This window comes from Phoenix dactylifera, chromosome 14 (genome assembly GCF_009389715.1).
Source record: "Phoenix dactylifera cultivar Barhee BC4 chromosome 14, palm_55x_up_171113_PBpolish2nd_filt_p, whole genome shotgun sequence".
Classification (NCBI taxonomy): Eukaryota; Viridiplantae; Streptophyta; class Magnoliopsida; order Arecales; family Arecaceae; genus Phoenix; species Phoenix dactylifera.
The window spans coordinates 17121231-17138567 of NC_052405.1; the positions used below are offsets into that span (position 1 = coordinate 17121231).

The window sequence follows — 17337 nt, forward strand, 5'->3', positions numbered from 1 at the left end:
CAAATGAAAGAACTTGAGGTCAAATGACTACTTCTCTAGCTTTGCCTTGCTCTTCACCTCCTCATCGGTTTTGGCGCAAGCATATATAATTCTCTTCCCATTTAGAGTGAAGGTTTCGATGTTGCCACTACTGTGGTAGGTGACATCATGATCATCCATAGTTTCAGTGTAGACTTGGATACTAGAACTCGAGATGAAGTCATTGAGAAGTCGACCGATGAACAGGTTCGAGGTTTCGTCAAATCAAATTTGAAGGGAGAGCTGTCAAACTCTTCTCAATACTCTTGCACTAATTTGGCAGCTTGCTTGAGTTGCAGCATTCAAGTGTAGAGGCTTCAAAAAGTAGTCGAAGGGGCCCATGGTTGTGATAGGCCTCTCAGCTCTTTATTATAATGAAATAATTGCATGAACCCAATATATGCTTCAATGAGTGTTTATTATTGCCTGGATGATCTTTGAACACTACATTTTTGTCTTTGCAAAGAATAGGAAACAAATATCTCTACACTCCAATGTCGTCGCACATTAGAAGAGCTTGGCTTTTTGAAGAGCTACTGCACGCAATAAAAATATAAATAGCACCTATAATCTGCAGGTATCAAAATCATCCCTCACCTAAGTCCAATATTGTATTGAACTTTCACTTCACTAGCAGCTGAAGCTATAGAATTAACTGGTCATTGACAATTATGAGAAAGAAACTCATTCATGAATATCAACTTAGAAATCACTGGGAAAGATCCCAAGGAAAAAGTTCGGTGAGTGACACTTTCCAACAAAAAAAATGTATTAGAAGCCTCATTTGATTTTTAAACAAGGTGAGTTTTCCAAATAAGATTTAGATGAAAAATCAAAGAAGAGTATCTCACAACTTCCCCCTATGTTGTGAATAGTAGGTACACAAGGCCTTTAAGATATTCAACAATTTCAGATCCACCGAGTTTTGAACTTCCATAAATTCTGTCAACGAAGGTAATGGGCACCTGCAACAAATCCAGCATCAAAACTTTGACATGATCTTAGAACTAGAGTACTGCTGCTGTTGAATAAACTACAGAATTTATAGCATTAGGAAAGCAATGTAACATCATTTTCAACATCTTGAGATGAATTAGTATGTTAAAAATAACAATCTCATCTTCAGTAATTGATGAATGAAATCAGCAATAAACAAATGGCAGTAACAAGGTTATTTCGAAAACAACAAGATGACTATTCTCTAAGGCCTATTTGGTTCCTGGAAAACCCTTGGTTGAATGTTCAATTACCAGCCAAAAGAAACACCACTTTCTGGGTCGTTAAAGTCAGCCTCCTCCCTCTATTTTTCTCCTCGTTTACCCTTCTTTCCTCACCTTCTGCCCCTTTCTTTCCCACTGTTTTTTTTGTGTCCAACCCAATACGTGGTACTTGATCTACACTTTTTTCAACGAAATAGCATTTTTGCCATGTCAGCAAAAAGGGTTGGTTAAGTGAGCAGCAACCAAACAGCAATTTCTGTTCATCTTCATGGTTAACTGCTTGAGTGGTGGTTACCGATAGTGAAGGTTATCCACCCCCTAGTTAGCTATCCAGAAACCAAACAGAGCCTAATGCAAAGCGCTCAAACTTACATGAGAGTTGCTTTAGTCAAAACATGGCCAAGCACAACAGGCAAAGTATGCTGCAATAAAATAAGGCTATTGTCCTTACCTCTTCAAATGTGATATCCTTTCCTCGAAGCTCTCACAATCATCTCCATCTGAAAGACATAACCTTTACTAACGCACGAGCTTATCACATCTTCAAGAACAGACCGCTCATATAGCCTGTTTAAGAAATAACAAAGGTTAGGTATTCAGACCAAAGTGTTGCATGATCTTCCCAGCTGAAACAAGGTACCTAAAGGAACCAGTCAAATCTGATACGCCTGGCCATAAAAGTGTCTGTGCAAGTACATTTGCTCCCCTACTTGTCAGTTTGCGCATAAGGTTCCATCCATGCACACCACCATTTCTAACATAACGGGTCCCCGTAACGATATTTGCACCAGTTTCCTTTTGTTTCCTAATAGAATAAGATGTAAGATGATGACTGCAGTGATACCAAGCTAGTTCGCCTGGATATATCATTAGAACATATATCTTTCTATGCTACAATAATCTACATTCAGATTATCATTATTCTTGTAAATGGAATGACCATATCAGCTTTTTCGAATCATGAGAAAACTTCTTTACAACTAGTATATAGGACTTCATTATAAAATAAAAACAATTTACATTATGAGTCTATAAATTTTGGCATTAATAAATCTAACTTAGAAATTCTATGACAAATAAATAAGGCACAGATGAATGAAGAATCTTTGTATCTAATATGCTAGGCACATGGGTGATGAATCCATAAATCCTCATACACAAGTCCATGAAAACCTTATAGTAATCATTTTCCCTCTATTGTTGAAATGAGGGAATCACTAAAAGAACTGGGCCCTCCGATTCCAATAACAATATTCTCTATGGAGGGCGAACATTCTAAATGGAGAAATATGTGGATATTTGTAGAAATTATTATAACGTATTTTGTTGGAAGTCTTACCTGATGAAGCTCAGTAAGTATTTGGGCTGCAAACAAGAACATAAGATATTAAAGGAAATAAAGTAAGAAAAACTAAGCTAACATTTTAGAAAACTCGATATGCTAGATATGCTAGTATTGAAAGGAAAAAACCTCGTACATGGTGGGAAAGATCTGCATCCATAATTATAACAAACTCCCCAGATGCATGCTTCAGTCCATGATAATAAGCAGTTCCTGAACAGTACACCATATCAGGAACCAAGTTTTTATTTCCTGGTTGAAAGAAATTCTAGACACTTACCTAAACCAAGCTTCCTTGGCCTTGCTCTTAACAGCTGGTATTAACAAAGAAATGAAATGGTTAAGCATGGGAGGAGCAATTAAAACCAGCAAAATGGTTCCATACATTAAAAACACAGATTAAACTTTTCGAGCATAAAAACTAAACTACATACTTACAATACGATCTTCCCCATACACTTGCTGCAATTGTTTAACGACATCTTGAGTTCCATCAGGACTTCCATCATCCACAACTATGACTTCAAAATCAACATCCTAGATTCAAAGCAAGAAGGATGGAATGCCAATATTAGTTCCAAAAGTATAAATATAATTACAATCATGCAGGCAATGGAACATAATCAATGATAAATTCTCCTCCCAATGAGAGTAATGTCAAATATCAAAAATAGTCTAAAGTGTTGGATCATTATGTCCTTCAGACATAAGACACTTACATAGGGATGAAAGTGGATCGGATAATATCCATCCGGATCCGTTTTTGTATCTGAATCTATCTGGATATAGATAGAAATTTGAACATCCGATAATATCTGTATCCATATTCATATCCGTCAAAGAAAATGGATATGGATATGGATAGAGACACATCCGATCGTATCCGAATATCCGATTCTATTTGTAACCCCACTTAATTTTATATGGCACTCATTAACTTTTACGAAAAATAATTGACCACATTAACATGCTATTAACTTGATTTATCATCCACTTAGTAATATCTTTGATTTTGTGGTCATAAAGTTTAATTATCTGATTTACATCCATATTTATATCCATATTTTCGGCATCTAATTTGTATCCGTATTCATTTAAAACAAATAATGGATATGAATTTTTGTACCCGACTAACATCCATACCCGTATCTATATTCGTCAAACAAAACAAATATGAATATGGATATGCTAGTATCTGATCTGGTATCAAATCCAATTTCATCCCTATACTTACATACAGTACCAGATAAATTGCAAATCCAAACAATAGTTCGAGTCTTACCAATCATGTTGAGGTCGTTGCTTCTGTGCATGCATGACACCATGGACAGAGAGTGACTTGCCCACAAGTGTCCCTTGTCAGATTTGAAAACATTTGAATTGGTTATCTAATTCAGCACCTTCATTGGTTGTCTCAGATAATAATATTGAAATTTATTTTATTTAAGTTTTCTTCCAACTATTCTTGAGACAACATACTTGTCTCTCTAATTACATGCTCCTACAACGAAAGCCATGACAAACTTCTACTATCAGGACCAGGGTCGGCAGAACCGTCTCAAACCGGATAGTTCCAGCCGCTCCGAGCCATACCAGTGGCCTACCGGTACGGTTCCGGCAACAAAAACGAAAACCGATGCCGGAGGCGGAGAAGGAGAAGGAAAAGAGGAAAAGAGAGAGCGAGCGGGGGAGCGAGGGAGAGGGAGAGGGAGGGAGGCCGGCGGAGGGGGGGTGGAGGCTGGTGGAAGGTCGGGCGAAGGCCGATGGAGGACCGGCAAGGGGACGCTGCGGTCGTTTTCTTGTTTCGTTCGAAACAGGAATCCGGCTGCTTTTTTGATTTCGTGATTTTAAGTGAGGTCGGCCCCTCCGCCAGCCTCCCTCCCTCCCTCCCCCGCTCTCTCTCTCGCTTTTTCTCTCTCGTTCTGCCTTTCCACTGCCTCTTCTCTATTATGTCGATACGAGCACGGCATGGCGCAGGCCCCGTGCCAACTCCGTCCCGCTAGAAAATCGGTACGGTGCCAGTACCGATTCCGCCGACGTTGACCAGGACTATCTAGGCCTCCCTGAACCGACAATTAGTCAAACCAAACCAATTGGTGGGTTGAAAAAAATGGCCCTACCCAACATCTATAATCATAGACAAAGCAAGAGGAGATCATGGAGAGGACAATGGAAAACGAAAGAAAAGAAAGGAGAGAGGAGAAAAAAAAAGGAGAAGAGAGGAAGTGGATAGTGGTAGCATCTTCAGGAGACACTGGGGAAAAATGCAAAGGCAGCTTCCACTGGCCTAGGGATCTCCAACTTCCAACAAAACCACTACCCAACTACTTCAAGTTCCCCTAGGAAAAATACAACCCACTAAACTAAATCATTTAGACTTAATATTTAATATTTAATACAATAAATGTTAAATCCCATACTAAGGGTCCATTCCAATCTAGTCCTAAGTTGGTAGGGGTCGGGACAAGTCGAGACAGACTAGGATAGATTGAAATAGTCATTAACAAAAAGAATAAAAGAGGAAAAAATTGCATGAATATATGTTAGGTCATTTGTATCAAGTTCGTGACACAACCATCCCTGGCCCATCCCAATAGGTACCAAGTAAGATGATTGGTGTGTCCCACTTCAAGATAGAACCAATGTCCTACAGCTATCTCAGTACCATTCTCTCATCAGTAAAGCAGTAATGGCAGGAAATGCAAATCAAACACACTAATTCATGACTTGTAAAAGAAATGCATTTAACTCTTATCCTAAAAACTTCACTCCTCATCATTACCTCTATCAAAGCCCATCAAGCATTTTCATATAATGGTTTGGCAGCAATTGCCATGTTAGCCACCAAAGCCAGACTCACCATCATCTCAACTTCCTAAAAACATGCTATCAGCACTCTAAATGAATTTACACAAGGTCAAACTCCAATAAAACATCCGTGTCTCTGGACAAAGGATGCCATCACGATTATTTGCCAAAAGCTCTAGTATATCAATTATCCATCCTACCACCCCACTCCTTAATGGTTTTCCATTTAACTAACAAGTTTAAAAGCATAAAAATACACTAAGGATAAAGGAATCACACATAAAGACATAATTTGCCCAAAAAAAATTAAAGTTAAGCACTATGTATGCATATAAAGTTCATGGCACAAAGGAAGTCAAAGAACATATAGTTCAATGCCATTACTTATAAACAAATATCCAAGTTTTTTTTCCATTTCTACAACTCAAAGCCACGACGAAACACGAAAATATATTAATATTATAGTGAAGGTGAGAAGATGTAAACCACTCAATCACAAGTCAGCGAAAATGTAATATAACTTCATCCATCACAGACACCCAAAGGATTTGCCCAACTAGCATACTTATCCCACAAAGCATACTAAAGATAGAAAATCTATTAAAAACAGGATAGTAATAATCACCAATTACTTTCACTTGAATAACCAAATCACATGGCAAATATCCAGAAAACTATAATATGTAAAGCAACAAACCAGAGACTGTACTCTAATAACTATTAGAGTAAGAGTGAAGGGTGTACTTAAGATGCTTGAAGACAAGGTAGATTATGATGGCAATGTTAAGGCGCTCATTGTATGTGGGGATAATTATGCTGTATTGTTGTCCTTGTCCTCATGTTTCCCATGGCCTATGAGTATTGAGTCCTTTACAAGTTATCAGAACCTAACAAACAAATAAAAGTAATAAAGGGTCAATTAAAGAAAATGTTAAATTGTTCAGACTAAGTTCTTCTGATACTGAAGTAAATATGGGTTTGTTCAATTCTTGATTTTTATCTCTTGGGCATGTGCTTTGAGTAAATTCTGTGTGAGATTAATCATGCAGTCATGACATATAATGGCTAATAGATATAGTTATATGTCTTAACCTTGGATTTTATAATTTGACTCCGTTATACTTTGACAGCCAGCTGTAAAAACAATGTTCAAATATGACATGGATCAAAATTCAATTTCCATAAATGATAGGATGTTCATTCTTGTACAAATAACATCAGGGGTGATCCTGAATAGGTGTGCTTATAAGGATTGATAAAGACACTGCCTACAGTAGGAATAAGATTGGATGATTACGGTTATGGTTACGGTCATGGTCATGGTACTCTACTACAAATTATTCTAAACTCTACACCTGCTTTGCAACTGTATTTAATCTCTTTCAATATTCATTTTGCCTGCAGACATTATCAATGACTTGGATTTCTAAATAATTACTTGAGTTGGACTGTTGAAGAATAATCTTTAAGATGAATCTCTAACATTGTTTGAGACCGCGTGCAAGATGATGATAGAATGTCTTTATTAAACTTTCTACTAATTTTATTTATCAATTTCTATCCAAAATTGACATGAGTATAATCCATCTCTTTGATCATTTTTCGGATCTTATGTAGAGCTGATTGTAATATTTTCGTAGTCCATTTACTTAGTGCACTGCTCATTCAAAAATAATCATAATTAGTTGCAGTCTCCCTTGTAGAATTTAGATTTGGAAAGAGCACAACAGGTTCATTGAGATGATTATTTCATGTCTAGAACCATATGACATGTTTGGACAGGGGTCAACTACAAGTTGTATGATGAAGCTGTGAGAGAGTATACTTGAACAATGGCTAAATTGTATTGCCCATTTAGCATTTTGGAGCACCTCTGTTAGAATCACTCTATGATCATTATGATTGAGATAAAGGCATCATACGAAATAGTCATAACACTCATTATTTGACAATACCATTGTCTATACAATTTATTGTTATTTAAAATCAAATTTACATAATTATTGTTATTTAAATACAAATTCATAATACAACTATATAAAATCAAATCACACTTACATGCTATATTGGCTAATAATAACTGTTGCAACATATCAATAAAACAATTTGGAAGTCATGTAAATTTCTTAGCAATTGTTACATTGCTTTTTGAGAAGAGCAACTGCTACATTGTTACAATAACCTACAATTGACTTAGACCATGGCTATTGTCCAGTAACAAAAAGGTGATCGAAACCACAATGACTTCTCTCTTCATGGGATAGACACGCTTCTTTTTTATATTTAACAAAACAATTTAAAAGGGACTGTATCGGACTTTCAAAATTAATTGCATGTCTCATGCATGTTTGACACATATCTATAATCATTTTTTTTATAAGCACTATGCAAGTTTCCAATGTCATTATCTAATGCTCTTATGCAAAGAAAACTATATTATTATCTAATGGTGATGCCATTAGTTGGACATCCTTTCTCAAACTCACTTAAGGTTAAAGAACTTTAAGTCTCCTTCATGACACTATCAAAGTACCTTCCTTGACTCTAAGGACCTCAGACTCCTAATCAATTCAAGGACTTGCAAAATAAATTCCAAATTTGACTGTTATATCAACACAGACTAGAGTTGCTATGAGCCTTCTATGATAATAGCGCCTCTAAGTTCAAGGCTGATGCACTTCAACCCTTCAAAAATTCTTCAAACTCTGAATATTTCAATTTATTTTTCTCAAAGATTATGCTTTCAAATTTACCATGAGCATCTTTAAACGTTGTTATAACCTTAACAAATTTTCTATTTCAAATCCATTCAGTTCTCAAGATTATGTATCGTGAACTCATTGAGAGGCATCGGATCATCATCCTTGCCTGCTTTTGTTAGGTAACATTGCCTATATCCTCATTTACTTTATAACTACTATGTTAATCTCTTATTGATTTTCCATACTTGTCTTGAACTTGCAATTCAATTTCCGGACTTTGACTGATGTTATGCAAGCTGCCTTTCTAGCTGACTTTGGCCAAACCAATGCAGCATCTTTTTTTTGTAACAAAAAAGATTTTTAGCTGATAACATAATACAGAAATTTGCATCTAAAATCATTATGTATACTACATATAAAAATGACAGTTTTGAAATCAAGGAATATTCCTTCTTGATTCTGTCTGTTATTTTTTTTATACATCCTATCTACACTACATATAAAAATGACAGTTTCGAGATCAGGATATACCAATTCTTGATTTCATCTATCATTTCTTATACCAAGAATACTCCTATTTATCTTACAAAATAGCTTAATTATCCACCAGCTTTCACACCACATGCACTCTCTCCTCTCCTTTTCCGAACCCTTTCACAAATCTCTCAAACTCCCAAACATATTGGACTCTATCACTTGTTCTCTCTTCTCTGTACTCTCTTCTTGCATTAACTACCACATGCACCCTCTCTCCTCCTTTCACAATCAAATTAGATCCCTTTCATAAAACTCCTAAACAACTCCTAAATGGATTTAATAAACAGATTTGACCGTATTACTTGCTCACTCTCTTCTTTCTTCCCTCGAAGACTCAAACCTGACCCTATTACTTGCTCACTCTCTTGTCTCTCCCCTCAAAGACTCAAACCTGCATTGCTAGTCTTCTTAAACTTAACAAAATATTTAAAAGTCTTCTTCAAAGTGATGATTTTCTTTTCACAATCTTCATAGACAAATTCATTTTCATATTTGGTTTCAAGTATTCAATTTTGGACGAGGTTGATTGCATGTTGTGATTTCTTTTTCTATCAAAAACATTAAAATGTCCACAAAATATGTACCACATCCAAAATTTTTGTCACCATATCACGTTATCGCTAATAATCATGCTAGACATTTTTCACCATGGTTATTCCACTTCAATTTTGTTATTAATCCAAATTCAACAATCTTCTTTTACCAAAGTGATTATTTTAATAGAATATCTAAGAATAAACTAATGATTTAGATTGCCGTTCCGATATACCTTTCAAATCCAGTTTTTTTAGCCTGACCTAATACGTTTTATGCTCCCAGCGCGAGGTGTCCCTAGACTATTTCAGACATGATACTTCCTCTCCTGTCTGAGTGAAGGAAAACAATGGGGAAGGGCAACAGAAACTAACCGGAGATGAGATCGATCCGCGGGAGATCCGAGGGTCGGAGATGCCCTCGACGGAGTAAGAACAGTCGGAGAGAGCGCCGTGCGTCGGAGATCGGAGCGCCGGCGACCGGCCGAGGACGGAGCGCAAGAGGGTTCGAGGACGATAGAGAGAGTGAAAAATGGGTGGGATTTTGGTTTTGGAGAGGGCGAGCCCGGGGGCGGTTCGGTTAAAATGGCACCGATATTCCTGAAAGAAGACGGAGCCGCCGAAACCGTTAATTGACCGTCGTAACGTAAGATAGATTCCGTACCAGAAGAGTAACGCCGTTATGTATGGTTTGAGGTTGTTGCACATGCGAGTACTTTGGCTGTGAAAGGAGGTTGGTGGTGCAGCATATTATGGGTGCGGACCGTATTCATCTTCAAGAAGATACGACTATGGTGATGCATTGCATTAAGGCTGGCACATCGATGTTTACGGTCCGAACCATAAAGATTATCAGGAGAATGTGGCTTCTTCCGAACCATCCATGTCTATCGAGAAACAAACAGTATTGCTGACTGGATCGTCTTTTTTGCAGCTCATCACTCAGAAGGGATTTTAATTATAAATGCTAGCAGTGAAAAACAAATTTAAGATACAGAGCAAACTACTACATTAATATATAATAATAGCAATTACAATATCATTAGTATAGCGACCAACCCCAAAGAAAATAGAATTACAAATCTACACATAAAAAACTATAGTTCCCAACTTGGAGAATATAACAAAACATGATTAATGTAAAAAACTATAATCCTGCTAAGAAAAGACATAGTGGAGTGGCAGCTTAATGACAGAAGACAGAAGAGGCTTTGCAGTAGACATAGGTCCTGTTGCTGGTGGTCCAAACCGAGAACGATTGGCACAGCGGTGTGAACGGGGTTCCCTTGGAGTTGGATTGATTGCGCTCCACCTTCCACCGGGAAACCCGCAGGCAAGCCTCGCACCACCACTGGGGTAGTGGGGGCCCTCCGACGATCAAGTCAGAGGAGATTGAAGGAGAAGGAGAGATAGTAGTAACGGATAAGAGAATACTCTGGAAAACCTTTGCTTACCCTCCCCCTTCCCCCCCCAGCCTCATATATATCAGGCTGGGGGGTTTTTCCGGGGATTCGTCATCGTGTGGCACGATGGGGCTGCCACTGGACATGGCCGTTACAGGGCGTCGTGGGGCAGCGCTGGGTACGGCCCTGGCAGGGCATAGTGGAGCTCCGCTTTGTACGGCTGTTACAGGGGATCGTGGGGCAGCGCCGGATACGGCCGTTGCAGGGAGTAGTGGAGCAGGGGGCCGCGGCGTGCCTCAGAGGAACAGTCTGTTGTTGTCGAGAGATTGCCGACTCGGGGTCGGATGACTGGATCAGGGGGCAGCCGACTCGGGGTCGGGCTGCGGAGCCGAAGATATCCGACTCGGGGTCGGATTGCTGGATCAAGGGGCAGCCGACTCGGGGTCGGGCTGCGGAGCCGAAGATATCCGACTCGGGGTCGGATTGCTGGATCAAGGGACTGCCGTAGTCTTCCTGGGCGCGCGTGCCGGTTACGTGGGGCATGGTGGCTAAATTCCCCCGTAACAGTAGCCCCCCACTTCCGAGCCTGGAACCAGGAGGGGAACGGGTGAAGGGAGTGATGCTTCGAGATTGCCGCCATCCCTCGGAAAGGCGCGCGCGCTTCGAGCTCCCCGCCTCCTTTATGGCGTATAGCGGTTGTCGCTGATCTGGCAGTCTGCGGATTTCGGCGGACATCCTTCCTCTTTTTAACTCTTGGTAGCGTCTCGCCGACTCCTAACTCTTGAAGTTCTTCCGGCGCTAGGCCAGGCATCCGAGGGTTAGGCCTCAGGAAATTCTTCCGGCACTAGGCCAGGCATCCGAGGGTTAGGCCTCAGGAAATTCTTCCGGCACCAGGCCAGGCATCCGGGGGTTAGGCCTCAGGAAATTCTTCCGGCGCTAGGCCAGGCATCCGAGGGTTAGGCCTCAGGAAATTCTTCCGGCGCTAGGCCAGGCATCCGAGGGTTAGGCCTCAGGAAATTCCTCCGGCGCTAGGCCAGGCATCCGAGGGCTAGGCCTCAGGAAATTCTTCCGGCGCTAGGCCAGGCATCCGAGGGTTAGGCCTCAGGAAATTCTTCCGGCACCAAGCCAGGCATCCGAGGGTTAGGCCTCAGGAAATTCTTCCGGCGCTAGGCCAGGCATCCGAGGGTTAGGCCTCAGGAAATTCTTCCGGCACCAGGCCAGGCATCCGAGGGTTAGGCCTCAGAAAATTCTTCCGGCGCTAGGCCAGGCATCCGAGGGTTAGGCCTCAGGAAATTCTTCCGGCACCAGGCCAGGCATCCGGGGGTTAGGCCTCAGGAAATTCTTCCGATGCTAGGCCAGGCATCCGAGGGTTAGGCCTCAGGAAATTCTTCCGGCACTAGGCCAGGCATCCGAGGGTTAGGCCTCAGGAAATTCCTCCGGCGCTAGGCCAGGCATCCGAGGGCTAGGCCTCAGGAAATTCTTCCGGCGCTAGGCCAGGCATCCGAGGGTAAGGCCTCAGGAAATTCTTCCGGCGCTAGGCCAGGCATCCGAGGGTTAGGCCTCAGGAAATTCCGCTCGTTAGTCGGCCAAGGCTGGCGCAAGCCGAGGCGACCGGTCGGGGCTTCAGGCTAGTCTGCTCCCGGGATGATCATCGGGTTAGCCTGGCATCTGAGGGCCGAGCCTCGGGAGATTCCGCTCGTTGGTCGGCCAAGGCTGGCGCAAGCCGAGGCGACCGGTCGGGGCTTCAGGCTAGTCTGCTCCCGGGATGATCATCGGGTTAGCCTGGCATCCGAGGGCCGAGCCTCGGAAGATTCCGCTCGTTGGTCGGCCCAGGCTGGCGCAAGCCGAGGCGACCGGTCGGGGCTTCAGGCTAGTCTGCTCCCGGGATGATCATCGGGTTAGCCTGGCATCCGAGGGCCGAGCCTCGGGAGATTCCGCTCGTTGGTCGGCCAAGGCTGGCGCAAGCCGAGGCGACCGGTCGGGGCTTCAGGCTAGTCTGCTCCCGGGATGATCATCGGGTTAGCCTGGCATCCGAGGGCCGAGCCTCAGGGAATTCCGCTCGTTGGTCGGCCAAGGCTGGCGCAAGCCGAGGCGACCGGTCGGGGCTTCAGGCTAGTCTGCTCCCGGGATGATCATCGGGTTAGCCTGGCATCCGAGGGCCGAGCCTCGGGGAATTCCGCTCGTTGGTCGGCCAAGGCTGGCGCAAGCCGAGGCGACCGGTCGGGGCTTCAGGCTAGTCTGCTCCCGGGATGATCATCGGGTTAGCCTGGCATCCGAGGGCCGAGCCTCGGGGAATTCCGCTCGTTGGTCGGCCAAGGCTGGCGCAAGCCGAGGCGACCGGTCGGGGCTTCAGGCTAGTCTGCTCTCGGGATGATCATCGGGTTAGCCTGGCATCCGAGGGCCGAGCCTCAGGGAATTCCGCTCGTTGGTCGGCCAAGGCTGGCGCAAGCCGAGGCGACCGGTCGGGGCTTCAGGCTAGTCTGCTCCTGGGATGATCATCGGGTTGGCCTGGCATCCGAGGGCCGAGCCTCGGGGAATTCCGCTCGTTGGTCGGCCAAGGCTGGCGCAAGCCGAGGCGACCGGTCGGGGCTTCAGGCTAGTCTGCTCCCGGGATGATCATCGGGTTAGCCTGGCATCCGAGGGCCGAGCCTCGGGAGATTCCGCTCGTTGGTCGGCCAAGGCTGGCGCAAGCCGAGGCGACCGGTCGGGGCTTCAGGCTAGTCTGCTCCCGGGATGATCATCGGGTTAGCCTGGCATCCGAGGGCCGAACCTCGGAAAATTTCCGCTCGTTGGTCGGCCAAGGCTGGCGCAAGCCGAGGCGACCGGTCGGGGCTTCAGGCTAGTCTGCTCCCGGGATGATCATCGGGTTAGCCTGGCATCCGAGGGCCGAGCCTCGGGGAATTCCGCTCGTTGGTCGGCCAAGGCTGGCGCAAGCCGAGGCGACCGGTCGGGGCTTCAGGCTAGTCTGCTCCCGGAATGATCATCGGGTTAGCCTGGCATCCGAGGGCCGAGCCTCGGGAAAATTCCGCTCGTTGGTCGGCCAAGGCTGGCGCAAGCCGAGGCGACCGGTCGGGGCTTCAGGCTAGTCTGCTCCCGGGATGATCATCGGATTAGCCTGGCATCCGAGGGCCGAGCCTCGGGGAATTCCGCTCGTTGGTCACGCGCCTGTCGCTTGCCGCTCGACGAGATTTCTCCGTGGCCAGCTACGATCGTGTTTCTCCTCTTCTCCAAGCGTCGCCTGGGGAACACCAGAAGGGTATTAAATGCTAATTGAGGCGTTACCTGGGGAATCGGATCGCCAGTTGCTGCTTGCAAGGAGTGTCAGTTAAGCGGCCGCGATACGCGCGTTCTTCGAGGCGGATGCGGCCTGGGCGCGAGCGGAGATACGTGGGCCGTGGGATACACACCGCCCGGAGTGTTCTGCATGAAGAATGCAATTAAGGAGAACGACGCTTAGGAGATCGTGGGAGGATACGCCTCGAGAGCTGGAACGGCTCCGGATCAATCGCCATCACCGCTCCAGCCTCGCCGATGCTTGGGGCATCCAGGGTCTCCAGGTAGATTGCCCTCGACAAGTTGTGCGCCTCTGTGCCCACCAAGCGGGACAACCTGTCGGCCCTGGCATTTTCGCTTCTGGGGACCTGCTGAATGTCGACACTGCCGGGGTCGGGAATGAGTGCTTGCACCTTCCGGACGTAGTTCTGCATGGTCGGGCTCCGGGCCTCGAACTCCCCACGAACCTGCCCGACCACCAGCTGGGAGTCGGTGAAGACCTTCAAACGCCGAATGCCGAGCTCTCTGGTGAGTTTGAGTCCCGTGACTAGGGCCTCGTACTCCGCCTCGTTGTTGGTCACTGGAAATCCAAACCTCAAAGCATACTCGGCTATCACTCCATCAGGACTGGTAAGGACCAGCCCGGCCCCTCCACCCTCGGGGTTCGACGACCCATCGATGTGAAGCGTCCAAATCGGGAGGTCGAGGCTGGGCGTTTCCGGCGGTCTAGGTTCCGCCTCCTGCACCGTGCACTCAGCGAGGAAGTCTGCGAGCACCTGGGCCTTGATGGCGGGTCGAGGCTGGTAGCGGATGTCAAACTCACCGAGTTCTACTGCCCACTTCACCAGTCGTCCCGCATTCTCGGGGTTGCTGAGGATCTGCCGTAGTGGTTGATCGGTTAAGAGGGTGACCGAATGAGCCTGGAAATAGGGGCGAAGCCTCCTGGTCGCGGTCAGCAGCGCGAAGGCGATCTTTTCAGCCTTCGTGTACCGCATCTCGGCATCCCGTAGGACCCGGCTGATGTAGTACACAGGCTTCTGGAGCTTTGCCTCTTCCCGAACCAGCACTGCACTGACCGCGGTTGGGGAGACCGCCAGATAGAGGTAGAGCATCTCGCCTTCTTGCGGCTTGGACAGTAGGGGAGGAGACGCCAGGTATTCCTTGAGCTGGTCGAATGCTGCTTGACATTCGGCCGTCCAGAGGAAGTCTTTCGGGCGTTTTAACACCTTGAAGAATGGTTGGCAGCGTTCGGCCGATTTTGCCACAAATCGTCCAAGCGCGGCGACCCTTCCAGCGAGCTCCTGAACCTCCTTTACATTGGTCGGAGGGGACATACCTTGGATGGCCTTGATTTTGTCTGGGTTGGCTTCGATACCCCGCTGGTTGAAAATGAAACCGAGGAACCTCCCGGCCGAAGCGCCGAAGGCGCACTTCGCTGGGTTCAGCTTCATGCGAAACTTCCGCAAGGTGGTGAAAGTCTCCTCCAAATCCGCGATGTGCTGGTCTGCATGGCGGCTCTTCACCAGCATATCGTCCACGTACACCTCCATGTTCCGGCCGATTTGCTCTTTGAAGATTTTGTTGACGAGGCGCTGGTAAGTGGCGCCAGCATTCTTCAGACCGAAGGGCATTACCTTGTAGCAGTACAGCCCCCGGTCTGTTATAAAGGCAGTTTTCTCCTCGTCCTGTGGGGCCATCATTATCTGGTTGTAACCGGAGAAGGCGTCCATGAAAGACAGCAGCTGATATCCGGAAGTCGCGTCGACCAGTTGGTCTATTCGCGGAAGCGGAAAGCTATCCTTAGGGCACGCCTTGTTCAGGTCGGTATAGTCGACGCACATCCTCCACTTCCCGCTCGCCTTCCGGACAAGTACAACATTTGCCAGCCACTCGGGGTAGCTTACCTCCCTTATGAATCCTGCCTCCAAGAGCTTGTCTACCTCCTGGTCGACCACCCGGATCCGATCCGGGGCACAGTGTCTCTTCTTCTGCTTTATTGGTCGGTGGGTCGGGTCGACGTTGAGGGCGTGAGAAATGACCTCCGGGTCGATCCCAGGTACATCGGCCGCCGACCAGGCGAATACATCGGCATTGGCTCGGAGGAATTCCACCAACCAGGTCCGAGCTCCCGGGTCGAGATTGGCGCCGACCCGGACCGCTCGGTCGGGGCGGCCTTCCTCAAGGGGGACTTCGACCATACCCTCGGCCGGCTCCCCCTGCCGCAAGGCCACCTCGTCTCTGGCATCAAGGGACTCGACGCTTAGGGCTTCCACGGGCTTCTTCCCTTTGAGGGTTGCTAGAAAACATTGCCGTGCGGTCGGTTGGTCACCTCGGACCTCTCCGATCCCGACCGCCGTGGGGAGCCGCATGAGCAAGTGGTACGTGGAGACCACCGCGCGAAGGGCGTTCAGCCCGGGTCGCCCGAGGATAGCATTGTAGGCCGAGGGAACACGGACGACCAAGAACCCGAGTCGCACCGTGGCTTCTGTGGGTGCGACGCCCGCAGTCACAGGCAGCTCAACGACACCTTCCGCCGGGACAGCGTCACCGGTGAATCCTACGAGGGGGGTGGACATTTTGTGCAACAACTGTCTGGACAAGCTCATCATGGCGTCATCGTAGGGAGTCTGAACCCCCTTTACATCCTCATCAGAAAAGGTGATTACATTGCCGACCCTCTGCCTCTTTACGACGGCCGTCCCTGACGCTTCCGTCGAGCCCCCTGCGTTCCTCACGGGCCGAGAGCAGCCCCCAGTGATAGTGTGGATCACGCCCGCAACGGGTCGATTCTGCTCCCGAGGCTTCGGAGGAGCCGGGTCGGCCGGACGCGGGTCTGCGGGGGGACGTCGGTCGCTCACATATCGACCGAGACGCCCCCGACGGATAAGAGCCTCGATCTCGTCCCGAAGCTGGAAGCAGTCCTCTGTGTCGTGGCCGTGGTCTCGGTGGTACTCACAGTACGCCCGGGAGGGCCTCTTTCCAGGGATCCTTCGTATCTGTCTCGGGGCCGGGAGGTCCTCCCGCCCCTTGATCTCCATAAGGATCTGGGCCCGGGGAGTCAGGAGAGGGGTGTACCGGTTGAAACGTCGGGGCGGAGAACGAGGGCATGGGGCGCCGTGGTTCTTCGCCGGCGACGGGCTTCTGCGCTGACGCTGGGGCGTCGGGCTCCTCCTCTGGCGTGCCTCTTTCCGCCTTTTCTTCCCAAGCTTTTGTGGGATCTCGGGGGCCTCCTTGCTCCGGTGGGCGGCCGCCTCCTCGGCGTCCGCATACTGGTTCGCCCGGGACAACAGCTCTGGGAAGCTCCGCGGCAGGCGTTTGTCCAGGGAGAAGGTGAGTCTGCCCTTCCGGAAGCCACGCTTCAGGGCTGAAAGAGCTACCTCCTGACTCAGGTTCCGGACCTCCAGCGTAGCCCTGTTGAAGCGGGTAAGATAATCCCGCAGGCTTTCTCCCTCGTTTTGCCGGACATCAAAGAGGGAGTCGGAGACCAGTCGCCGCCGGCTA

At 47.0% G+C, this 17337-nt stretch overlaps 1 protein-coding gene across 1 annotated transcript; it reads right to left on the reverse strand.

Annotated features, from left to right (window-relative positions):
* Positions 1 to 705: 705 nt before the first annotated feature.
* LOC103719093 (dolichol-phosphate mannosyltransferase subunit 1) lies at positions 706 to 9672 on the reverse strand. Its single transcript, XM_039133840.1, has 10 exons — positions 9536 to 9672; positions 6133 to 6275; positions 3862 to 3935; positions 3019 to 3117; positions 2861 to 2894; positions 2717 to 2793; positions 2578 to 2603; positions 1879 to 2043; positions 1690 to 1805; positions 706 to 983 (listed from the first exon to the last, which is right to left on the reverse strand). The coding sequence occupies exons 3-9, from the start codon at positions 3895 to 3897 to the stop codon at positions 1694 to 1696; spliced, it is 549 nt and encodes a 182-aa protein (XP_038989768.1). The 5' UTR covers positions 3898 to 3935; positions 6133 to 6275; positions 9536 to 9672; the 3' UTR covers positions 706 to 983; positions 1690 to 1693.
* Positions 9673 to 17337: the final 7665 nt, after the last annotated feature.

Coding starts and splice junctions, on each gene's coding strand:
- LOC103719093 (XM_039133840.1), bottom strand. CDS start 3,897: ATGCATGCACAGAAGCAACGACCTCAACATGATTGG. Junction 2,895..3,018: donor TGTATGGGGAAGATCGTATT/GTAAGTATGTAG, acceptor TGTTAATACCAG/CTGTTAAGAGCAAGGCCAAG. Junction 2,604..2,716: donor ATGCAGATCTTTCCCACCAT/GTACGAGGTTTT, acceptor TCTTGTTTGCAG/CCCAAATACTTACTGAGCTT.